The sequence below is a fragment of the Delphinapterus leucas genome, chromosome 19 (genome assembly GCF_059928025.1).
Source record: "Delphinapterus leucas isolate spDelLeu-1000000601 "Yukka" chromosome 19, BTC_Dleu_Yukka2, whole genome shotgun sequence".
NCBI classification, from domain to species: domain Eukaryota; kingdom Metazoa; phylum Chordata; class Mammalia; order Artiodactyla; family Monodontidae; genus Delphinapterus; species Delphinapterus leucas.
The window spans coordinates 14,636,522-14,661,394 of NC_143147.1; the positions used below are offsets into that span (position 1 = coordinate 14,636,522).

General features: G+C 52.4%; 1 protein-coding gene across 4 annotated transcripts; it reads right to left on the minus strand.

The window, feature by feature from the left end:
* Positions 1-6,571: 6,571 nt before the first annotated feature.
* Positions 6,572-23,323, minus strand: PFAS (phosphoribosylformylglycinamidine synthase). 4 transcript variants are annotated; one of them, XM_089900367.1, is made up of 29 exons: positions 22,882-23,323; positions 20,896-21,129; positions 19,820-19,979; positions 19,599-19,734; positions 19,025-19,130; positions 18,458-18,647; positions 18,264-18,369; positions 17,780-17,920; positions 17,537-17,661; positions 17,240-17,368; positions 16,487-16,618; positions 16,228-16,356; positions 12,854-12,927; positions 12,586-12,742; positions 12,237-12,298; positions 11,928-12,089; positions 11,564-11,689; positions 11,298-11,429; positions 10,820-11,050; positions 10,504-10,684; positions 10,342-10,425; positions 9,962-10,117; positions 9,622-9,741; positions 9,167-9,312; positions 8,841-9,048; positions 8,603-8,712; positions 8,409-8,523; positions 7,137-7,460; positions 6,572-7,030 (listed from the first exon to the last, which is right to left on the minus strand). In XM_089900367.1, the coding sequence occupies exons 2-29, from the start codon at positions 20,929-20,931 to the stop codon at positions 6,720-6,722; spliced, it is 4,089 nt and encodes a 1,362-aa protein (XP_089756493.1). In that variant the 5' UTR covers positions 20,932-21,129; positions 22,882-23,323; the 3' UTR covers positions 6,572-6,719. The 4 variants fall into 4 exon arrangements, with proteins under 4 accessions (XP_089756493.1, XP_089756494.1, XP_022451409.2 ...); XM_089900368.1 differs by having other exon boundaries at positions 19,820-19,976; positions 20,896-23,323; XM_022595701.3 differs by having other exon boundaries at positions 8,603-8,694; positions 20,896-23,322.
* Between the last annotated feature and the right edge of the window lie 1,550 nt (positions 23,324-24,873).

The following is a 24,873-nucleotide window of genomic DNA, read 5'->3' on the forward strand; positions in this document are numbered from 1 at the left end:
CAGCGAGCAGGAGCTACTCTTTGTTGTGGTGCGCGGGCGTCTCATTGCTGTGGCTTCTCTTGTTGTGGAGCACGGGCTCTAGGCGCGTGGGCTTCAGGAGTTGTGGCTCGAGGGCTCTAGAGCGCAGGCTCAGCAGTTGTGGTGCACGGGCTCAGTTTCTCCGCGGCATGTGGGATCTTCCCGGACCAGGGCTCGAACCCGTGTCCCCTGCATTGGCAGGCAGGTTCTGAACCACTGCACCACCAGGGAAGTCCCTCTTGACATCTCTTGAGTCCTTTCATCCCTGTCCATCTCCACCGCCGCCACCCTAGTCCTGGCCAGCACTATTTCTGTCTGGAGCGTGCAAAGCCCTCTTATGGGACTCCCCACATCCTCTCCTGTCTTCCTCCTCTGCAGCTGGAGTGATCATGTCTCTCCCTAATATAAACCCATTTGGGTGGTTTCCCATTGCTCTTAGGATAAAATGCAGATTCCTTGACATGCTCTGTTAGGCCTTTAACTGTGCCTGTTCTGTTTCCCATTGTACTTAATGTTCCAGACAGACTCATCTTTGTTCAGTTCCTTAACTTGCTTTATTGCTCGCCTCTGAGGCTTTGCACATATCTTCGGCTTTCCCTCCTTCCCCTCTCCTGTGACCAGCCGCTAGTCATCCCTCAGGTGTCAGCTAATCCCGGGAATCCTTCCCTGATCCAGAGAGTCTGGGCTGCATCCCCTGCTGTGAGCTCCCACCTGTACCCTGAGCTTCCTCTCAAAGATGTTTCATTGAAATTGTCTGCTTCACGGCCCTCTCCCACTGTGTGTGCCCCTGCCCAGGGAGGAGGCCCTTGACAGTTTTCTTACCTGAGTGACAGATGGGGCGGGGCTCCCTGTTTCACACCCTTTGTCCCATTCTCTAGCCAAGGACTTCTCCTCTAGCCTGAGCAGACAGAGGAAGCTGCACAAAGCCACCCGTCCTGGGGGAAAATGGCCCACAGTCGCTGGCACTCCTAGTGGACTGCTCACATAGGAAGGTCTTTCCTGAAGCCCAAGAGAGGTCTCTAACCCAGGCCCCACCGCGGCAGTGCCCGAGGCTCCACCATCTGGCTGTTTGCTTCTCCCAAATGTCTAATGACAGGCTGAGGATTTCTTTGATTTCCGCCCCAGGGTCTTGCATGCAGAAGGTGCTGGGGAAATAAATACAGCTTGTGGGACCCCGGGGCCTCTGAAGGCTCAGCTGCTTTGGGGGACACCCTCCTCCCACAGGCTCACAACTGTCTGGCGTCCACCTCCTTTTTTCCTTTCTACCCCTGTTGTCCACACCTGGGTTTGGGCGGTGTGTCCCAGGTGCTGTTTGGAGGGACGCCCAGGGGTGCGCTGGCCTGTTAGAGAGGCTGGGATCCTCTCTGGAGAAAGCGGCCTTCTCCAGGGGTCCCATCCAGACCCCTGCACACACGTCCCCCACTCTGTGCCTGGCCCTCCTGGAGCCCTCCTTCCAGCACATATCAGGCTGAAAGGGATGAACACATGCTCAGTTCAGTGCCGTGTCTTTTTCCGTGAAATTGAAGGCCCTGTTGGCTGCCAGGCAGGCGTTAAGACAGAGACAAGACTTACTGGTTCTCCCTGTCTCTCCACGCCGCCCCCACCCGCCCCAACACATGCATACACTGTCCTTCATTTGACATGAGGACAAGAGCTTGCAACTTTGAATGACTGGAGGAATGAAGTCAAAAAGGAAAATGCTTGAGGACTTGCAAAGCAAAGCCACCCATAAGCCCAATTCACTAAGTTCACTCTTCTATTAAGGAAAAAAATGTGTATCAACCTTTACTAACTTTAACATTCACATTTATTCCTTTGTTCAACATATATTTATTGAGCACCTTGTAGGTGACAGGCATCATGCTAGGTGGCAGGATACAGTGGAGGGCAGAAATGGAGTTCCTGCTCTCATGGAGTTTACACTCTACTGAGGAGACGACTCATTGAGCAAAGAAACACATCGTTCAATGTAAGATTGCAGTGGTAAAAAAAAAACAAAACCCAAAACCAAACAACAACAACGAAAGATTGCAATGCTGAAAAAGAAATTACAACAGTGACTTGGGCTAGAAAAGGAGGTGTGTGATGCTACCGTAGGAGCCTCCAGTATCTAACGAAGAATTTGGTCAGAGAGCTGTTGACTGATGAGACCCCAAAAAAAGACAAGACTTAGGTTTGGACATTATCGTTAATGGTCTTGTTTCAGACCTCGGGTGTAGTAAGCTGAGGTCACCATACTCCTTCTGTTCACGGTACATTATTATCATTGCTCCACTTGGGTGCCCGCTCTTATTACCTTTGGTCTCTGTTTCTCATTCTGATTCCCCGTTTCCCCCATAGGTGGGTAATGCTGAATTTCCAATGGGACAATCTGCCCTGTTGTCTGGCTTTCTCTGGGAAAGCTGATGGGTTGGGATTTTTGTCAAATGGGAATGATGAAAAGATACTGGGTCAAGTTGAAGGGCACTGGAAAAGCTGTTACTGGAAGTTGGATAAGGAGGGAAAAAGAGAGAAGAAATGGATTGGGGGAAAGATGTGATTGAGCCGGAGGTCCTGATGACTTTGAGATCCGAGTACTGAAGAGGAAAATGCATGATGGAAGGAAGGGAGGTTACGGTCAGAGGTAGGGTGCTTGAGTGAGTGTGGAAATGAAGCACATCTGAGTGATGACAAAATTCCATGGCCGAGGTAGAATGGAGGAAGTCATCGGAAAAAAGTTCAGGTTGCACCCCTGCCTTTAAGAACACGTAGAAGTTGTATACATCATTTTCTCTCCTACCAATCAGAATTTAGTCACAGGGAATTCCCTGGTGGTCCAGTGGTTAGGACTCCATGCTTCTACTGCAGGGGTCACAGGTTCAATCCCTGGTCAGGGAACTAAGATCTCACATGCCACGTGGCATGGCCAAAAACAAAACAGAATTTAGTCACAGCTGTAAGGGACACTGGGAGATGTCATCTTTATTTTGGGCAGCCACAACCCCTGCTAAAATACTGGAGGGTCCTATTTCTAGAAAGGGGAATCAGATATCAGGGAACAGCTGGCATCCCCTTCTACAGGGAGTGATGGGGAAGTCAGCAGAGCACAAAGTAGGGGGTGAAGGTGATATAGAATGGCATGAACCTAAAATGGGCAAGATTTTCTTCGAAGGGGGTGGAGAATTATCTGGGAGTGGTACAGAGAGGACCCAAACCCCAACTCCCTGGCCGGAGGAAGGTGAGATGAGGTTTGAGAATAAACGCCACCACATGGAGGGGCTGTGGAGTGGCTTTCAGAGCAGTTGGTTTCCCAGGAAGGCAAAGAGAGGCAGAAAAGAGCTAGCCGGTAGTTTGCTAGAGGGCCTTTGGGAGAGGTGGGGAGATAGAAGCTGGGTTGGGACCAGCAAGGACAGGGTTGTGAGGCTTCTGGATAAAAACAGAAGCTGAGCTGACTTGGTTTTGGTAGTGTCCGAGGGTGGGTCTTGCTTGGCCAGGGTAATCTAAACCAGAAACCTCTCCAACTCCAAAATGCATGAATTTACCTATCACAGCCAATCAGCAGGGTACCTCACATACCATCCTTCTACTTTTGCGTCAAGCGCTTGTAAACCTGACATCCAAGACTTGGTATCAGCCCTCAAAATTGTGCATTTGAGATTACACACACACACACACACACACACACACACACACACACACACACACACGGCTTCCTAGCATCAGGGAGGAATACTGAAATGCCAAAAATGATCCCTACTCCCGCAGACTGCTCAGGGTAGGTCAGTTTGCAAAGCAATGAGAAAAAGACCTGAAACAGTTATTTTCTCCATAGCCGTGATTCAACACTGTCTCATCAGCCTCTCCTTAGGCTGCTCTACTAGGAGTGCACTGCTCAGCCTGCCCTCAGGGCTCTGAGTCCAGTCTCCATTCTCAGGGAAATTTCTTTAACCAAGATGTTGAGCTATTCAGGGGGCAAACTGACTTGAGCTGTACGACAGGACAGTCACAGCGGTCACAAGGAAGTGGCCTTTACACACACTCCTGTGAGCAAAGGGAGCAAGGACAGCTGTCAGCAAGAAGTCCTGACAGTGCTGCCTCCGGAAATGTGATTGCAGGGCAGTAGGAAGCAAATGCTGCAATTTATTTAACCTTAATTCTTCCTTTGTTTTAAAAAGGGAGGGTGGCTATCAAGTACTTTGCTGAACTCTTATGAAAAATAATTTAGTTACATATAAAATGCCTAGCATATGCTTGGTTCATGGTAGGTGCCATATACAGATACTATTTTTTTTCAGCTTTATTGAGATATAGTTGACATGTAACATTATGTGAGTTTAAGGTGTACAAAGTGTTGATCTGATACACTAGCAAGTGATTACCACCATACCGTACACCTGCATCACATCGCATAATTCCTACTTCTTTTTCCTGGTAAGAACATTTCAGATCTACTCTGGTAGCAACTTTCATGTATATGATACAGTATCATTAGCTATAATCACCATGCTGTACCTTAGATCCCCAGAGCTTGTCCGTCTAATATCTGGAAGTTTGTACCCTTTGACCAACATCCCCCTTTTCCCCATCCACCATTCTAGTCTCTGTTTCTGAGTTCAGCTTTTTTTAGATTCTACATATAAGTGAGATCATATAGTACTTGTCTATCTCTGTCTGACTTACTTCACTGAGCATAATGCCTTCAAGGTCCATCCATGTTGTCGCACACAGCAGGATTTCCTTCTTTCTTGTGGCTGAATACTATTCTGTTGTGTATATATATATATACGTATATATATATATATTGCATACAGGTATTATTTTATTTTTTATTATTTATTTATGGCTGCGTTGCGTTGGGTCTTTGTTGTTGCGCACAGGCTTTCTCTAGTTGTGGAGAGCAGGGGCTACTCTTCGTTGTGGTGTGTGGGCTTCTCATTGCGGTGGCTTCTCGTTGCGTAGCACAGGCTCTAGGCACGTGGGCTTCAGTAGTTGTGGCTCATGGGCTCAGTAATTGTGGCTCACGGGCTCTAGAGCACAGGCTCAGTAGTTGTGGCACACGGGCTTAGTTGCTCCACGGCATATGGGATCTTCCCGGACTAGGGCTCGAACCCGTGTCCCCCGCATTGGCAGGCGGATTCTTAACCACTGCGCCACCAGGAAGTCCCACAGATACTATTTTAAAGCCTATTAGACCATAAACTCCCTGGTGGCAGCGACAGTGCTTGGCACTGTAGCAAACCATCGAAAATTAATGGAATGAATGAATGAACGACTGAAAGAATAAATGCATACTAAAGGCTCAGTGCTAGGGATAAGGAAGGGAGCTGCTAAACTAGGAGAAGCAAAGGTCAGGAATGCCGAGTTCAGAGGCCAGCACCAGGGCGGTCCTATGACTCGGCTGGAGACGCTGTCACAGAAGCTGCCAACAGCTGCTTACGCTTAGCACAGCGCTGCATTTAAAAAGAAGAATCAAGGGCTTTCCCCGGTGGCGCAGTGGTTGAGAGTCCGCCTGCCGATGCCGAGGACGCGGGTTCGTGCCCCGGTCCGGGAAGATCCCACGTGCCGCGTGAGCGGCTGGGCCCGTGAGCCGTGGCCGCTGAACCTGCGCGTCCGGAGCCTGTGCTCCGCAACGGGAGAGGCCACAACAGAGAGAGGCCCGCGTACCGCAAAAAAAAAAAACGAAGGGAGAAAGGGCAGACTTGATAGCTTATCTCAAAAAAGCTACTAATGAGTAATAGTTGGCCACTGCCTTTTTATTATGAAACAAATGTCTCATGACTTCTTACGTGTACCGTATTTAAATTGATCTCATATAGCAGAATTCAGATCATGAACGGATGATGTAGTATTTCTGTCCTGATTTGAATAAGATTGGCTTGTGGCTAAATGAATATGGTCAGCTTTTTGAATTTTGATAGTAATTCTGGTTCAACAAGTACTATCACTGTTTTCCCCTTCTAAAGAGATGATTAAACTGGAATAAGGAATGTTAAACTTTTCAGGGATATGGTGAATGCCTTCTCAAACCCTATAGGAGATTGGTTTTAGATTTAGATTTCTATAACTGGTTATATTAATATATTTAAATACTGAGAAGCTCCCTTCACTGTCTCATAGACGAGCAAAATTCACCTGTGTTTCAAGTTGTGTTCATTTGCCTGTTAAAGCAAGGGCTGAAGATACACTGACAATGTCCATTTTATCTTTTTGGTCTTAACTATGCCAATTTAATTAAAATTCTTTATCTAAAGTTTAAAAAATAAAATAAAAATAGAAAGAAGAATCCAGAAAGCTTCTGCTGTTTTCCAGATGAGCACGCTGAGGTCCTGAGTTGCTTGCTTTTGTCCGCCCCCATCCCCTTAAACCCCGATGCGGAAGGGGGGCATAGGACATCCCTCCGAGCTCAGATAAGTGACATAAGTGATGTGGTGCAGCGAAGCGGGGCAATGGAACACCCTCCCCCCATGCATCCTAACTTCCCACCGCAGGCTCTTTTCTCTGAACCGCGTGTTGCTTCCCAGGCCCACAAAGGACAAAACGTGTTAGAACAGAACTGAAAACAAATCCAACAGCGTAAGGCATAGACAGATTCATAAAATTAGCCAAGGTTTTTTTGGGCATTTTGGTCCTTGTCTGTCCAAGACACACAGAAATAATATGAGGTACTTCTAAAGACACCGTGGGTGAAAACCACGGGGCCCAGGGGAGTCTTCCTGGCCTGCTCAGCAGCCTCCTTCCCGGGTCCAGTTTCGGGCATTGATGAAGAGCTGGAGCCAGGGGGAGGTGGTCATAGTGTCAAACGGAGGGGGTCGCCACGCCCACTGCCAAGGCCTCACAGACCGCTCAGGGTGAGGCATGAGAGCCAGGTGGCGGCCATCGGGGGAGCAGATGCCAGCCATGCCCCCTGGGGACCCGTTGGGATTCAGGGGGTACTGTTCCGTAGGGTTGCCGTCATCGTCTGCCCAGTGCAGCGGAGCCAAGCCCCTGGCCTCAATCTGGGCTTGGAGTTCCGGGGAAGAAAATGCCATGTAACCTGGGGCAGAAGGAGGGAGGAGGGAAGGAGGGACGTGAGAGCAGAGCTCCCTGGCGTCCTCCCCGACCCTTGCCCTCAGGCCCTCCCCGACTCCCCGGAGCCTGACCTTCCCCGTGGGCGCTCCAGATGGGCAGCACGGCACCCTCCATCCCTCGCAGCATAAGGGCCGGCCCGGGCCCCACTCGCACGCTGGCCCAGCGCGACTCGAAGCGCCCAGACCGGTTGTGGCGCAGCAGGAGGCCGGGCTGGGCCGGCCAGGACTCGTGGCCCATCTCTGCCGCCTCGTCACCAGGACTGCCTCCCACCCAGCCCAGCAGGGCCAGCAGCTGGCAGCCGTTACACACGCCCAGGCTGAAGGTGTCTGGCCGCTGCCGGAAGCGCCTCAGCTCAGCCCCGGCCTGGGGGTTAAAGGTCACAGCGGCTGCCCACCCTAGGAGGGAACAGGAGGCTGGGGTGAGCACCGGAATGAGGGGGGACCGTCGCCTTTCCATCCCAGCGTGCCCCATTACACTCGCCCAGGACCTCCCCCCTTTGCAGAGCTCAGGGCAAACGCCGGGGAAAAAAATCAGGTTTAACTGATTGAAACAGATGTTGCCAACTCCTGGGCCTGAGACGGCCCATGACGAGTTTTCTGCTTAGGCCGCAGGGCATTTTCAAAATTTTTTATTCAGTTGCCTAACATTTAATCAGGATTTCCGGCTTGTCTTGAGAAACAGAAAGATCTGGCTGTGCCGAGCCTGCTTTCCGATAGGACAGCCTGCTGGAGCTGAGTAGCAGCTGCCGCTTCTCACAGGGCACATGCCCCCAGGCTTGGCACAGTGCCACCCAGCCCACCTGCCTCACAAGCTACCTGCAGAGGGCTTCCCTGGTGGTGCAGTGGTTAAGAATCCACCTGCCAATGCAGGGGACACGGGTTCGAGCCCTGGTCCGGGAAGATCCCACATGCCACGGAGCAACTAAGCCCGTGCGCCACAGCTACTGACCCTGCGCTCTAGAGCCCGCGAGCCACAAATACTGAGCCCGTGTGCCACAACTACTGAAGCCCGCGTGCCTAGAGCCCGTGCTCCGCAACAAGAGAAGCCACCACAACGAGAAGCCTGCGCAATGCAATGAAGAGTAGCCCCCGTTCGCTTCAACTAGAGAAAGCCCACGTGCAGCAACGAAGACTCAGTGCAGTCAATGAATGAATGAATGAATGAATGAATGAAAAAAAAAGGCTACCTGCAGGCCTGCTGGCGGCTGGCCCAGAATGAATGCGCTCACGCTCCCCCAGCCAGCCTTATGGAGGCGAGAGGCCAGTTCTCAGTCAAGGTAGAAGGGGGCTAAGGCAGCTCCTCAGGAACGTGCGGGGAGCGAGTGGGCAGGGCCGCACACCCACCTTTGGCAGAGCCCAGGACGTCCGCGTAGCTGAAGCCGCCCACGAAGGCCATGCCTTGGAACGTGTCCAGCCTGATGGCTCCAGAGCAGAGGTCCTGCATGGTCACGTCCCACACCTGGCATGAGGGGGAGGGCAAGTGTCAGACAGCCCATGGCCCAAAGCCCAGCCCCGGCTCTGCCGGGCAAGCTGCTCACCTCAAACCCAGCCAAGTGGAAGGCATCGGCCATCTCCCGGTCTCCGTTACTGCCTTCTTCTCGAAAGATGGCAACGCGGGGGGCGGGGCCACCTGGGGGGGAGGAATGTCCTTGTGCCAGAGGGTTACTTCCGCACCCCAGCGCCCCAGACACCTTGTCCAGGGCAGGCCCCGCATCCAAGCCTTGGGCTCCTCCCCAAAGTGCCCAGGCAGCCAAGCCACTACACACATTTCCTCACCAGGCTCATGAGGCACGGAAGCTGTGGGAAAGGTGGGGGGCAGGCAGTAGGTGGGCCCCGTCCGCTCCCTCAGACCCCCTTCTTCCTGGGCCACACAGTGGGGCTCTGCCTGCAGCCGATCCAGCTGGAAACTGGTCTCCTCCCAGAGGGCTCGTAGCTGCCCAACGGGCTCCTCCAGAACGACAGCCCCGTTCACTGATACCCGGACCTAGAGAGGGGGGCAGATCTTTCAGGGGCTGAGAGCAAAGATGTCCACGTTGGGCCCCCTCCAAGGCTGGCAAACCACGACCTTCCCTCTGCAGGCCTGCCATTCCTCACTTCCTCACCATGGCGTGGGGCCCGGCGCTGCCCGTGCGGCCCAGCTCCAGGCAGTGGAGGCCAGCCTCCCGGTAACGTGTCAGCACTTGGGCCAGGTCTGGCTCTTGCACCTCCAGCACCAAGCCTGGCTCCTCAGCGAACAGTACAGGCAGCGCTGGGAGAGTAACAGAGGGGTCAAGGTGACTAGGGTATTGCCAGGGACTCAGAGGTGGAGTCAGGTGGCTATGGCTAAAGGAACGAAGGCAGGGGTCAGGGATGGGGTGAGGCCTGGGAAAGCAGGACCAAGGATGTGGCCTCAGGGTCTGCAGGAGGTTTCAGAGGTGCCACCTGGCTCAGTGGTCAGAAAAGACAGCAAGGGACTCAGGGGAAAAGGAGTTGGGGACACTCTACTCTTTAATAGGACATGGGGTCCGCAGGATGGGGCAGGCAGCCCAGGGTGGAACCTAGACCTCAGGCTCCTCACCATTGACCCCAGTGGCAGGGACGGCCACCTCTATCCCACAATTCCCAGCAAAGGCCATCTCTAGCAGGCAGGTGATGAGACCTCCGTCACTGACATCGTGGCCTGAGCAGAGGAGGCGGTCTGGAGGAAGGAATAAAATGCTCGGCAGCCTTGGGACCCAAACCTGGCGGCCCCGCCTCCCTTCTGACAGTCGGGAGGGGGCGGGGGCGAGAGTGTGGGCTCGCTCAGAGAACCAGAGAGAAGGGCGTCAGACCCCTCTTGGCCCCCCCGCACATGCTCAGCTGGTCAGTGCCTGCCCCATGTCAGCCACAGGCACCGTCTCCTTCAGGGCCTCACTCACCTTTCAGCAGCCCCTGGGTGACGCCGAAGGCTCGCACCAAGTTCTCGGGAAGGTCCAGATCGGGAGGCTGCTCACCGAGCTGGGAGAAGCACTGGGCCAGAGCTGTGCCCCCGAGCCGATGGCGCCCAGGACTCAGAGGCACGTAGAGCAGGTGGCCTGGGGAGACAGGGGCACGGTGAGGGGAGATGGCTGGCTCAGGAGAAGCCCTCCCGCCGTGCTCACTGAAGTTCCCAGGACGTGGTGAGGCACCCAGACCACCAGCCCCAGAGGGCACCATGCCCCAGTGCTGAACGAGGGGGCCCAGCACTCACGAAGCAGACCCCAAACAAAGGACCAAGCTGTGAATCCACAGTGCACCGAGGAGAGGGAAGAACCCATACCTCTCCCTCCGGGGCACTTGAGGTCTGGGGTCACAGTGGCTGTAACGTCTGGACAGACAGCATAGGCTGAGATGACCAGCGACCCTGCAGAGCAAGGAGTGGAGAGTGAGGCGCAGCCTGGCCCACAGACCCGCCCCTCGCCCTTGGGCGCCCAGAGCTCACCAGGAGCCCGCACGGTCTCAGCGCCAACCCGGGCGGCCATGCTGAGGGAGTCCTTGCCACCATCCACTGCCACACCCAGGGCCGCCATCACGGCTGCCACAGCCCCACAGGCGTCGGCCAGAGCCGCGCCCTCCCCCGGGAGCTTGGCCGCCCACATCCAGTTCCCGCTGCATTTCACGTCCTGGGAAGTGGCAGAGACTCGTGTTAGGGAGGGAGGGCGGTGTGGAGAGGCTGCGGGCAGAGGGGTGAGCAGGCGGTGGTTGCGTCTGCGTGCCAGAGGCCGGGGGCTCCAGGGCAGAAGCAGCAGGGGACTCACCCGGAGGTCGGTGACCAGAGCAAACACCAGGTTGGTGAGGGCTTCGGCCACGGCCAGCCGGGCAGCAACCTTGGGGTCCAGCAGGCTCTTGACGGGCTGCTCTCCCAGGGCTGTGGCAGCCCCTACGAGCTCCTGGTGACTCAGTGCCACCACCGCCACGTCTGCCAGAGGGGTCTGCAGGGGTCCCACACACTGCTGCTGTGCCACCAGGCCGCCCACGGAGCGGTCCACCTGCAGAACCAGGTGGAGTTAGCAAGAGGCCAAGGGACAGGGACAAGGGGGTGGAAGGAGGCCTGGCTCACCCTGGACACAACAAGGCTCGGGGTGGACAGCAGGGGCTCAGGCCATCGGGGTAGCTGCCCTACCCCTACCACGTCCCCCTCAGGCCCGGTGGACTCCCACAGCCATCCCCTGGGCTGGGCGAGCAGAGGGAAGGGCGCAGAGGGCTGAGAGGGCGGAGCAAGGGTGCGGGGCAGACCTTGCTGGTGAGGTAGCGCTTGCTGGCCACCGCAGGCAGCCTGAGGACCCGCGCCAGGGCCTGGCGCACGCTCAGCCCTGGGGGCAAGGCCAGGGGCCGCAGCACGGGGAGACTCCTCTGGAGGAAGAACTCCTGCAACACAGGTGGCAACAGTGGTGTGAGCGCCTGGGGAGGTGCTGGGCACACAGGTGACAAAGCACGTGTAGGGCAGATGCTGGTCTGAAGGGCTGGGCCAGAGAAGGAGAAACCTCCCGCCCCCCACATACCTTCCGGGGCATGTTGCCCAGCACCCACTCCAGATCCAGGTCCACAGGGGTCGGGGGAGGTGTTGGGGGGGCGTCCCCCTGGCCATCTCTTCCCATAGGACACTCCCGGTCATCCACCAGCACTATCTGTAGACCACAGGGACACCGCCCAGAGAGGACGAGACAATGACCACCAGCAGGGGATAAACACTTCTGGAAAGCCGGGCAGAGGTGCTCTGTCCACCCCACTTGGCTTCTCCTGTTGAGCCCCCCGGCCCCACGCTGATCCCCACGGCGCCCATGCTCTCGTCTCTTTCCTGAGACACTCTCCTTCCTGGGCAAGCCCACGCACAGCATCTGTTACCGACTCCCTGAGCCAACTCACCCTCCTGTCTCCCGTGATGGTGCCCACAAAGCAAACTGGGCAGCGTTCCCGGGCGCTGACACGACTCAGGAAGTCCCGGTCGGGGAGCCTCAGCAGAAGTGCATTTGACTCCTGGTACTCTGCCCCCCAGATTTCCAGGGCGTTCAGGGTCGGGTCCCCGAGCTGCACATCCATGGGGGAGGACGAAAGGGAAGGGTCAGCGGGTGCTCCCAAGTCTCATGTTCTTGCTGGGAGTGGGGGACAGATGGGTGGGGCCGGCTGGGACTGACAGGGGCAGGGAGACAATCAGACTTCAGGGAGGAGACCCACCTGGAAGCGGCTGGTATAAATGACGGCTCCGGCTGGGTCACTCAGCTCCTTCAGGACGTTGCCTGGTGAGAGGGTTTCCGGGAGAGGCTCTCATCTGGCCCTGGTCAGTACCAGGCAAACAAAAGGCCGTTCCCAGCCTCCAAAGGAGCCCCTAATTCTGTGCATCCCTGTTTGAACCGCTATTGCACCCTCTCCAGCGACTAACCCTGAGCCTGTCCAGAACGTGTAGTGGGTGCAGAGTGGGGCCCAGAGCTAGCTGGTTGGTTGCAGATCCGCGATACCTCTCCCCAGACTGAACCTGGCAGGAGACCAGGTAGGCCTGGTCCTCTGTCCCAACCCCTCCTCTCACCGTTGCCGCCGGCGCCCTGGTCATGAAGGCTGCAGATGGGGTTTCCTCCGGGGGCCTCCACGCAAGCCCGGATCACACGGTTCATCTTCTGTTCCATCTCTGGGTCTCCCCGCTGCACAGCCCCAAAGTCCAGGTCGCTGGCATTGTCTCCCTGCACCTGGGAGGACAGATGGCACATCTCAGCTCAGGGGGGCTGGGAGCTCACACCCCACCCATGCATGGGGCCCAGAGATGTCATGGAGTTGGCACCTGAGCTATTTGCACTTGCCTGCACGGACGAAGCAGCTCCGCCCCCGACTCCAATCCTGTAGACAGGACCCCCAACCTTCACAACATCCATACCTGCGAGGAAGGAGGGCTGAATCAGAACACCCGGGAAGTGACCAGACATGTGAGAACGAAGCAGTGTGAGGATAAAGGGAAGCTGGTATTAGAGGAGAGCAATCAAAATTCTTTGATTGGGTAAATACACTTTGAGGAATTTACCCTCCAGATTTATTCGCACAGGTACAAAGCACCTACGTACAAAATTAAATACTGCAGCATTATTTGTATTACCAAACACAAGAAATAATCTAAATGCTAACAACAGAGAACTGGTTAAATAAATTGTGGTATAAGCCATATAATGAAAAACTAAGCCACCGAAACAGAGAATTTTTTTTTTTGGCTATGCCGCACGGCTTGCAGGATCTTAGTTCCCCAGCCAGAGATTGAATCCAAGCCCTCAGCAGTGAAAGCACAGAGCCCTAACCGCTGGACCGCCAGGGACTATCCCCAAAAAAGAGAGTTACATATGAATATAATGAAGTAATCTGATCTCATCAGTATGAAATGATCTCCAAGTATATTGCTAAGCTGAAATAAAGCAAGGTGCAGAAGTACGCCTACCCACTTGGAACAGCATCAACAAGAATAAAATACTTAAGACTTACACACTGAAAATTATGAAATATCTTAGGAGGCCTAAATAAATTGAAAGAGATCTCATGCTTATAGATCGGAAGACTTCATATTGTTACAATGGCAATACTCCCCAAAGCGAACTGCAGAGTCAACACAATCAGCCACCTTTTTCAAAGAAACTGACCGGCTGATCCTAAAATTTATATGGAAATTCGAGGGACCTAGAACAAAGCCAAAACAATCTTGAAAAAGAAGAACAAAATTGAAGGACTCATACTTTCTGCTTTTAAACTTACTGCAAAGCTACAGTAATCAAGACAGTGTGTTACTAGCAGAAGGAGACAGGTTGATAGATAGATAGGTCATTGGAATAGAACTGTGAGCCCATAAATGAGCCCAAACATTTATAGCCAACTGATTTTTGGCAAGAGTCCCAAGACAATTCAATGGGGGTAAGAACAGTTTTTTTCAAAAAGGATTTTGTTAGAACAACTGGATATCCACATGTGAAAGAAGGAAGTTGGATCCCTACTTCATACCATATACAAAAAATTCAAAATGTATCAGAGACCTAAACGTGAAAGCTAAAAGCTATAAAAGTATTACAAGAGAATATATGAGTCAATCTTGGTGACCTTGGCTTAGGCAGTGGTTTCTTAGTCATGACACTATAAGCCAGAAGCCACAAAGAAAAAATATACAGATAAATTATACTTTACCAAAATTAAAAACATTTGTGCTTCAGGGGACACCATGAAGAAAGTAAAAAGACAACCCACAGAATGGAAGAAAATATTTGCAAATCATTTACCTATCAGATAAGGGGCTAGTACCCAGAATATGCAAAGAACTCTAACTTACACTCCAAAAAAAAAAAAGACAAACCAATTTAAAATTGGCCAAGGACATGAACAGATATTTCTCCAAGGAAGCTATACAGATAGCCAAGAAACAGGAAAAGATGCTTAACATCCTGAGTCATTAGGGAAATGCAAACCCAAACTACCATAAGATACTACTTCACATCCACTATGATGGCTATAATCAAAGAGACAGATAAGCGTTGGCAAGGATCTGGAGAAATCGGAACCTTCACGCACTGCTGAGGGGAATGTAAAATGGCGCAGCTGCTTCAAAGACTGAGTACAGTTATCATGTGACCTAGCAAGTCCACTCCTAGTTACCTACCCAGAAGAATTCAGAACGTAAGTACATAGGAAAACTGGTACACAAATGTTTATAGCAGGGCTTCCCTGGTGGCACAGTGGTTAACAATCCGCCTGCCAATGCAGGAGCCCTGGTCCGGGAAGATCCCACATGCCCCGGAGCAACCAAGCCCGTGCACCGCAACTACTGAGCCTGGGCTCTAGAGCCAGCGAGCCACAGCTACTGAAGCCCGTGCGCTTAGAGCCCGTGCTCCGCAACAAAAGAAGCCACTGCAATGAGAAGCCCGCGCACCACAACGAAGAGTAGCCCCCGCTCGCCACAACTAGAGAAAGCCCGCGCGCAGCAACGAAGACCCAGCGCGGGCAAAATTAAATAAATAAATAAAATGTTTATAGCAGCATGATTCATAATAGCCAAAAAGCAGAAACAACCCAAATGTCTACCAACCGATGAATGGAGAGACAAAATGATATAGCAACACGATGGAATATTATTCAGCCATAAAAAGGAATGAAGTACTGATACGTACTATAATATGGATGAACCTTTAAGACACCATGCAAAGTGAAAGAAGCCAAACACAACATTTATAACAGGGAAATTCATCGAGACAGAAAGTAGATTATTGGTTTCCAGAGGCCGAGGAAGGGGGCATGGGGAGTGACTGCTCATGGGTGCAGGGTTTCTTTCTGGGATGATGAAAATGTTCTGGAATTAGTGGTGATTGATGTACAACTTTGTGAATATGCTAAAACCACTGACTTGTACACTTTACAAGGGTAAACTTTATGTTACGTGAATTACATCTTAATAAAATGGTTATTAAAAAAATGGGTGGGGAATTCCCTGGCGGTCCAGTGGTTAGGACTCAGCGCTCTCACTGCTGGGGCCCCGGGTTCGATCCCTGGTCTGGGAACTAAAATCCCATAAGCTGCGCAGCGAGGCCAAAAAGAAAAAAAAAGGTGTGCACACATGCTATTTGTTTAAACAAGGGGGGGCAAATATACACATGGGTCTGTTTATGTATGCAGGAAAAACCTCTGGTAGCGTACAAAAGTAACCAATTAACATTGGTTATCTCTAGGGAGGGAAACTGGGTGGCTGAAGGTCAGGGGAAGGAGAGTTTCCACTGTATAACCTTTCTTTGCTTTTTAAATTCTGAGCCATGTGACAGGTCACCCATTCAATAAATGGTACCTGGCCTTTATCTTGATTCCACCACAGGTCCTAGCACGGTGCCCAGCACCCGATGGGTGCTCAGTAAATGTCGACCGATTGAACTGAGCTTGCAGATAAAAACAGGCCCTGGATAAACACTGGCTGCCTTGACTTAGCAGGGTGGGCCTCTGCCATGCAGAAGTCAACCCAGGAAGAAACAGGCCACACAGACTGAGCCTGCCCCACTGGCATAAAGCCCTGCCCTGCCTTGAAAGCCTGTACCGGGGAGAGGAGACATGAGCTGGGAGATAAAGAACAAACCACTGAAGTTCCTCTAAATTCCACTCCTGTGGCTGCCACGTGCTGGGGAGAAAGCTGGCTGGACCTGGTAGAGAGGTGGTGGGCTCTCACCTGGCTCTGGGGGCTCCTTGCTCACATGCTCAGCTTCCATGGACCCAATGCCTCCACTAAACATGATGGGCTTGATCCACTCACGCCGCTGGCCATCTGGGAGCTGGAGGCCCAAGGAACGGGCAAAGCCTGGAGCGTGGATGGCACAGGGACAGGGGACAGGGTCTAGTCGGCCAGGCTCCTCAGCGCTCACTGGGTCACACAACTCACCCCACCCCGCCTCTGGGACTGTTATCCCCCACGCCCCCGCAAGCCTCACCAGCCAGAACTGGTTCTCCAAACTTGTTGCCGTAGTCAGAAGCCCCATTACTGGCCTCTATGGCAATCTCCAGGGGTCGGGCAAAGTTCCCAGGATACTGGAAGCTTGGATCCTCCCAGGGCATACTGTAACCTGGGCAGGAAGGAGAAAGATGGGTGGACTGTAAAGACGGAAGATGGAGGAGTCACGGCCCTTCAGGAAGAGTCTGACTCTTGGGACCAGAGTTCTTAACACTTTCCAAGAAACTGGACTTTGGGACTTCCCTGGCTGTCCAGTGGTTAAGACTTCCCCTTCCAGTTAGGGGGGTGGGGGACGGAGGGTGTGGGTTCGATCCCTGGTCGGGGAGCTAGGATCCCGCGTGCCTCGCAGTCAGAAAACCAAAGCATAAAAGCAGAAGCAATAAACAAATTCAACAGAGACTTTAAAAACAGTCCACATCAAAACAAAACAAAACAAAACAATTGGATTTGGGGGGCAGTTGATGGCCGTAAGTCCAACCCAGTACCACAATTGTTTTTGGCTAAGTAGATACTGGTTTATAAAGAAAATTGTGGTTCTGCAAAGCCAGATCTGGGTCTTCCTTGGCCTACTGTCCTCACAACCATTGTTGGTGAAAGGCCAGCTGTTCTAGAGCCCTCCCTCCCAAGAAAAGGTACCCATGATGACCCTTTGACCTAAGAGATAACAGTGTCCAGTGCCTGCCAGGACAAGGGATCTGGAAGGGGAGATGGGTAGAGAGGAAAGAGACGGGACCTGGGATGTGCAGGTTTCCAAAGCAATAGCCAGCAGTGCCAGCCACCACGTGGGCCCCGCGGCCTGTGCACTGGACATCTCGGATCCGGCCCCCTGTGCCAGTGGTCGCACCGCTGAAGGGGGCTACTCCTGTGCAGAGAGAGGGAGGGTACGGGTACTGAAAAGGCAAACTCCACCTCTGACCACCCCACTGAAAGTAAGGACATGCAGCCAACCTGCTGGTCCCCAGGTGGGCCTGGGGCCTTTGCCCTACCCTATACTCTGACCCTGCCTATCCCTCCTGGGGACTCATCTCACCCGTGGGGAAGTTGTGGGTCTCTGCCGTGAAGACGACATGTCTCAGCCCCTGACGTTGCCGGAAGCAGCTTGGCCGTGAGGGGTCCTCGGGACGCAGGAATTGGACTTCCTTCCCCTGGATTGCACTGTGGACACATCCGTTCTGAGTCTCACTTCCTTCCTGGCATCTGCACTTACCCCACCAGAGCCTGGGGCCTCCCATTCCCTGGGTCTGAGGTCACCCCAGCTGAGGGCACAGCCCACCTGCTGTTGTCACAGAACTTGAGGACGTTGTTGGGGTGCGAGGATGCCTGGGTGCTCATGATGGACTCAAACAGCGAGTGTGCCAGCTCCTGCCCATCCACGTGGAGTCGGCCTTTGAAGAACCAGTGTCGGCTGTGCTCACTGCAGGGGGTGACGTGGGGAGGGAAAGGCAGGGTGGAAACATGGGTCATTTCTCAGGCCTTGCCATGTCTTCTCATCAGCATAAACGGCAGAGTTACGGCCACAGGTCAAAACAGATTCCAGAAGTCATAAGCTTCCAACAGTCTGTCATTGTGGATGGTCCAGATCCAGCGTGAAGATAAAACCAAGATGTGAATGCAGACTACGGGATGGATGGGGAACCCAGGTACTCAGACAGACTCAGGGAGGCCCCTAGGCCAAGAGAGAGCCATGCAGAGTCCCTGCGGTCTTCCCTTCCAACCTCCACGGGCTCAGACATCAGAATGTCCCCATTCCTCCCCACCTATTGGACTGAGCCAAGTCGAAGGCCTCCACAGTGCTGGGGTTCCGCTGCAGCTCCTGAAAGCGCTTGGTGTAGAAATCCAGGTCCCAGGAGTCTAGGGCCAGACCTAGGAGACAACCACCAGAAGAGCTGACTGTGGGACTCAGCACCCCTACTAGCCTGGCCTGGGCCTTCCTCCAGGGACCCCTGCGCACCTAGCTCCTGGTTGGCTTTCTCCAGGGCAGACCGGCCCTCGGCCAGTATGTCAATTGGGCCGCCGAGGGGTGCTGGGGCGCACCCCAGGGAGAAGCTCTGGATGGGACAGGGGAAGTGCTGCTCCGTCATCCGGTCATGCAGGGTAGCCAGGGCGACGGCCTCCAGCTCAGCCGAAGGCGGGTGGGCAAACTAGGGGTGGAGACACACACAGAAGGCGAGGGGTGCAGGGTTGAAGAATGGACAAGATGGTCCACCCTCGTTCTCCAAGCCACACAGGACCAGCCCACTGCTAGCCTCTCTGGCACCTTTGTTCAGATTAGAAAAAGACGCTCCTTCCAGGCATGAGTCCCTGTCAGCACGCACAGATTAGTAAGGGGAGCACAGGCTGGGTTTCTGTCCTATTCACTCCTTGACCAGGTGGCCTCAGGCAGTGAACAACCTGCAAACAGGGCAGGCGTCAAAGCAGGTACTTCTCCCCCTGCTTCTCAGCGTTTCCTTAGAGTTTAGGACCCAAAATCTCTTCCGCTTCCTCCTCCTGATGCCCACCTGGCTGCCTACAAGCTCACCGAGAGCAGGTAGCGCCGGGTCGGCTCCACACGGTCCACGGCCCCCAGCCCCGCAGCCTGGCACACTGACACGATGTTGCTGGATGTTGGCGTGGAGAAGTTCAGCCTGTGGATTGGTTAGGACCAGATGGTTAGAGCCCCAGCTGAGAAGGTGGATCCTGCCCACTGCTGTCCAGGCAATCTCCCACCTCTACTTACCACCCCCCCGCACCTGCCCACACCGCTGGCCTCCAGCCTCAGACCTGGGCACCAAGAAACCTGCTTTCAAAGGTCATTCAAATCAAACCGTAACTGTTCCTGTAGCAACAAAATGCTTCAATTTCAACTTCTCAGGATACAACGTGTCATATTTCCAGAACATGCCTGGCAGCTGGCTCAGTCTTCAAAGGTATCTTCCCACATGGGGAAAGCATGTGCCCAGCTTTCTAGGCGGGGAGTAGGATGAAGGGAAAACAAGTCTCCCAAGGACCGCAAAAGGAGGAAGAGGAATGAAAGTGGAAGGGGTGGCAGTGTGTCTGGAAAGGCTGACGGGCTCTGGACCAGGGAACGAGCTACCCGAGGCTGAGACACGTGCCTGGGCCCGACCTCCAGCAGCAGGTCAGTGGGGCCGGGAAGGAGCCAGGACTCCTGAGCGACATCGTCCAGTAACAAGGGGCAGCCAAACAGCCACGTCAGCTTCTTCATCTCCTCGGCGCTCGGGGAGGACTCAGCTGCAGGGAGACAGGGCAAGGACACTTTGAGACACTGCCCCTGGCACTTGGCACCTCTCCCAAAGAATCCAGTAAGTGGCCCAACCTGTCCAGTTCACGTTGTAGCACAGCTCGGTCTTGACACCCTGCAACTCTGGCAGTTCCCCTTGCAGCTTCCTTTGAGTATATTCAGAGGCTGCCCTCTCGTGGCCAGAGGGACGGACATAGAAGTGAAGGACTGAGGACATCTCTGTAGGTGTCCTCTGCTGGCGAGATGAGTTAGAAAAAATACCATTCACTAGAGCCTATCTGTTGAACTGATTTCAAGTTTCAAGGACGGCTGAGGCTGTGGAAGCATTAGGGATGTGGTGGGGGAAAGCAGTGGGGGCACTGAGGCATAAATGTATCCAGACATTTCCCGTCCAGTGTAGTCAAGGCCACAGGACTGTGGGTACCAACCTAGCACTTTAGGAGTGGGAAAGCCTTCCTAAGGGAAACGGCATCTAAGCGTGAAGGATGAGCTGGACGGGGCTGGCCAGTGAAGTCAAGTGATAGTTCCTCTACTTCACTGTTGCAAAGTATTATCTCCCTGCTCAAGGTAAATCCAAAGCCTTTAGCCTGACAGTCAAAGGCTCTCCACATCTATTCCCCAACTACTTTTCAACTTCTGATCCCACTGCTTCTCGATAGGACCCTGGCTTTACTCACTAAACCCTGCCTAGCCTCCTCACCATTCCTTTGCCCCATCCTAGAATGCCTATGCCTATCCCTATCCTGTCCAAAGCTTTCCCATTTGTCAAGGTGAGTACAGGTCTCACCAACTCTCGGAGGCCTTCTTCACTGCTCCAGTGCTCAGGGACATCTCCCTCCTAGCAGAGCTGAGGGCTTCTGATCTGCACCATTCATTCAGCTCTGATCTCTCTCTCTCTCTCTCCCCCTCCCCCTCCCCCCCTCACACACACACACACACACACACACACACACACACACACACACACACACGTCTCCCAGGTGTACACGCCCTCTTCCCAAGGAAGTGGGAGGAAAGGAAGCTCATTGCCTCGCTTCTTCACTTGGACAACTCATAGGCATCTCAAATCTAACTTACTCAAGGCTGACTTTGACTATTCTGTCAAGGTCACCAAAGACCGCAACGTTGCCAATCTAGAGGTCACTTCTTACCTTATTCGACCTCTCAGCAGCATTTGACTTATTCATTCTCTACTTCCTGAAGCACCCTCCTCTCTTGTCTTCTCGACACCACTCTCCTGATAGTCCTCTTCCTTCTGGTTGCTCCTTCTCGGTCACCTGTGCTGGCTCCTGCTCTTCTGCTCCACCTCTAAATGGTGGGCGCCCAAGACTGTGCCCTTTGTTCTCTTCCCTCTAAATGTTCCTCCTAAGAGACTTCATCTGGACCTGTGGCTTTAAATACAATCTATTAGACTGAACCAATGAGACCGCCAGCATTCAAACATGTTTGGCTCAAAATGGCAATTTCACATGACTCGAGTTACTATCTGCCAACAGATTCCATAACTTTATCCAACTCTGACTCTCCCTGAAACTCCAGACTAGCACATTCAAATGCTTAGGTGACACTGCCATATAGATGTCTCATAAACACAGATAGCCTGTTCTGGCCAAAGCAGAAATTTTGATTTATCGTTTCTCCAGACCTGTGGTTTCCCCCCATTTCCCCCATCTCGGTTAACACCACCATCATCCAATCTGTTGCTCAAGTCAAAAACACAGGAGTCGATCTTAATTTTTCTTTCCCTGAGCCCTCTCTATACCCAATCTGCCAGCGAATCCATTTCCAAACATATCCCAAATCTGTCCATGTCCTTTCCTCTCTGCTACCGTCACTCCAGTTCAAGTCAGTACCAGGACTCCCTTGGACTAATGCACCAGTAGCCCTCCTGACCAGGACCCCTGATCCTACCGCTGCCCCAACCACAATCCACTCGCCACAAGTTAGCATAAATGAGATCATGGCTTCTCATCACACACGGTATAACATTCCAACTCAGTACCCTGCTTTATGTTGTCTGGCCATTGCCTACCTCTCCAACCCTATCTCACACCACTCTCCTTCTCGCCAACAGTGCACCAAATCACACTGGCTTCTTTTCTATTACTGTTTTCTAACTTGCCAAGCTCAGTTCCCAAAGGCATTTTTCTCACCCTGCTATTTGCATGGCTAGCTTTCTTGTTATTTAAATTTCAGGTAAAATTCACCTCCTTGAAAAGGCCTTCCTTGACCAACTGTTCTGAAGTAGCCATTATGAGATGGTCTTATATGAATCTCCTATATGGTATTTATCACTATCTGACATTTTATTTTTAGCTCTGCCTTCCCCACTAGAACAAAATCTCGATGAGGGCATGAACTGTAGCTATTTTACCTCCATCGGATTACCAAGGCTTAGAACAATACCTGGGGCTGAAAAACCAAAAAATCTCAAACTTGTAGACTGACAAGTTCCAGGCCAGGTCTCATTTCAGCAACCAATGTTCCTGCCAGATCGTGATTCCTCCCATTCTCAGCGCCCCCACCCGATGCTTATGACCCCCTTTATTTATTTTTATTTTATTTTTTCCTTTGGCCGCACTTCGTGGCTTGTGGGATCCTAGTTCCCGGACCAGGGATTGAACACGGCCCTCGGTAGTGAGAGCGCTGAGTCCTAACCACTAGACTGCCAGGGAATTCCCCTTATGACCCTTTTTAAAGTTAGGCGCCTCAGTTGTCCTCCATACCATAATTCCTTCACAGGAATTATCACAACCCGAAATCATTTTGTTTATTATACCAGTTGATTTTCGTCTATCATTCCCAGTGAAACAAAAGCTCCAAGAGCACAAAGACAGGATTGTCTACATCAGGGCTGTCTCCCCAAAGACCAGCATGGTACTTGACATAAAACAGGCTGTCAACGGATTTTTTCTTGGTTGAATGAATGGTCATAGAGGTGATGAGTTTACGTGGGGTCTCCCCTGCCAGGCGTCCAACAAACGCGGACACCTGCACTAACGCGGGCACCCAGGCGCCCGCTGGGCGCAGCTCGGCCTGGTGGGGATCCTGCAGCGGCTTGGATCAGGCTTTGGGTGGGTGGCTACGGGGTGAAGCATATAGGGGTATCCGGGTTTGCGCGCGGTAACCATACGCACGTGGCAGCCGTTCTCGCAGTCCCTGAGCTCCTGGAATCCTGGCGCGCCCATTTACGTCATCCGCGTGCGCCGCAGGAAGAGGCGAAGCATGAGAACGCCCCCGCCCCCTCCTGCCCGCCGGGGTCTTTTAACTTTTGTGAAAATACAGTCAGATCCGTGCAGCCAGCTTGAGCTCTGACGGAGAGAGCACCTTACCTGTCCAGGACTCGGTTTCCCTGCCCCTACTCCCTTGGCTTTCTTTCACTTTTATTTTTTCTGAATGAATTCATTTATTTAATTCTTAGCAGGGTGGGAGGCATATATATTTTTTTTTAATTTTATTTTTTGTAGGGGGCAGGGCGCACCCCGATCGCTATATGGAACCTCCCCGACCAGGGATCGAACCCATGACCCTTGCATTGGAAGCACTAAGGCTTAACCACTGGACCACCAGGGAAGTCGGGGAGGGATATGTTTTTAACCTCTGTATTCTGGCTAGTTACGGTGACAATAATAATGATCGGAAGAATCTATTGAGCACCCATTAAGGTACTTTACATGATCTCGTCCATCCTCACAAAAACCCTGTTTTACAGATGTGGAAGCTGAGGCTCATTGCCATGCTCTCGTTCCTTAGTTTTGTAACTCAAACACTTAGCAGCTTTGTACTGTTTTTTGGCACATTTTTTTAAACTCTCATACTATATACATATACGATTGTGATAGGGACAGAGTAAAGGGACAAATTAGGTAATTAAATAGTTAATCCCACTAGGGGATTGCAAGTAAAGAAAAAAGTATGGGAGACCCCTGTAAGTTAATGATCACTCAAGAAAACAGGTTTGCTTAACCACAAAACCAAGCAGGCCTGCTTAGCAACAAACCAGGCAACAGAAGCATGAGACATGCCCCCCAAAAATAAAACCCTGGTGGCATGAGACCCACATCCTGCCCAGTGAGCTCAGTAAGTTAATGACCCCTAGGACATGCTCTCTGCACACATAAAAAACAATAATTTATGGAAAGATGACATATCAAAGTAAAAGACCCTCATTGTACTGAGACCTGAAATAATTTTTCCATAGTGCCATGACAGTCATGGCTTGACCATGTAGGGACAAGAAAAGTGACTTCCAGATTCATCAGTTTGTCCCTGATCCTTCTCCTGACTTGGGTCCTATATCTCCCGCTGCCCCGTGAACAAGTGTAGCTTATTCAAAATCACTGGATCTGAGACAGCTCCCAATCCTCCATACTTACCCCACTCTTTGACAGACCCTGTGGCCCTCTCATTTGATCCTGCATGCTGCCACCAGATTAAGCTACTAACCTGACATTTAAATCACACCAACGAGGGTGCTGGTGGATCCAGTTCAACTTACAGTCTGATCACTGTAGCCTAAACTCAACTCTCCCTCCTATGAACTAGCAGAGGTAAATCCCAGGATATAGGGCACACTTTCATGGACTTGGTAAACTAGAGCTAATCAATGAATTTGGTAAAGTAGCAGGATACAAAATAAATGCACAGAAATCTCTTGCATTCATATACACTAATGATGAAAAATCTGAAAGAGAAATTAAGGAAACACTCCCATTTACCACTGCAACAAAAAGAATAAAATACCTAGGAATAAACCTACGTAGGGGGCTTCCCTGGTGGCGCGGTGGTTAAGAATCCGCCTGCCAATGCAGGAGCCCTGGTCCGGGAGGATCCCACATGCTGCGGAGCAACTAGGCCCGTGTGCCACAACTGCTTAGCCTGCGCTGTAGAGCCCATGAGCCACAACTACTGAGCCCACGCGCCACAACTACTAAAGCCCGTGCCCGTGCTCCGCAACAAGAGAGGCCACCGCAATAAGAAGCCCGTGCACCGCAACGAAGAGCAGCCCCCGCTCGCTGCAACTAGAGGAAGCCCGCGGGCAGCAACGAAGACCCAATGCAGCCAAAAATAAATAAATAAATAAATCTATTTAAAAACAACAACAACAACAAAAAACCTACCTAGGGAGA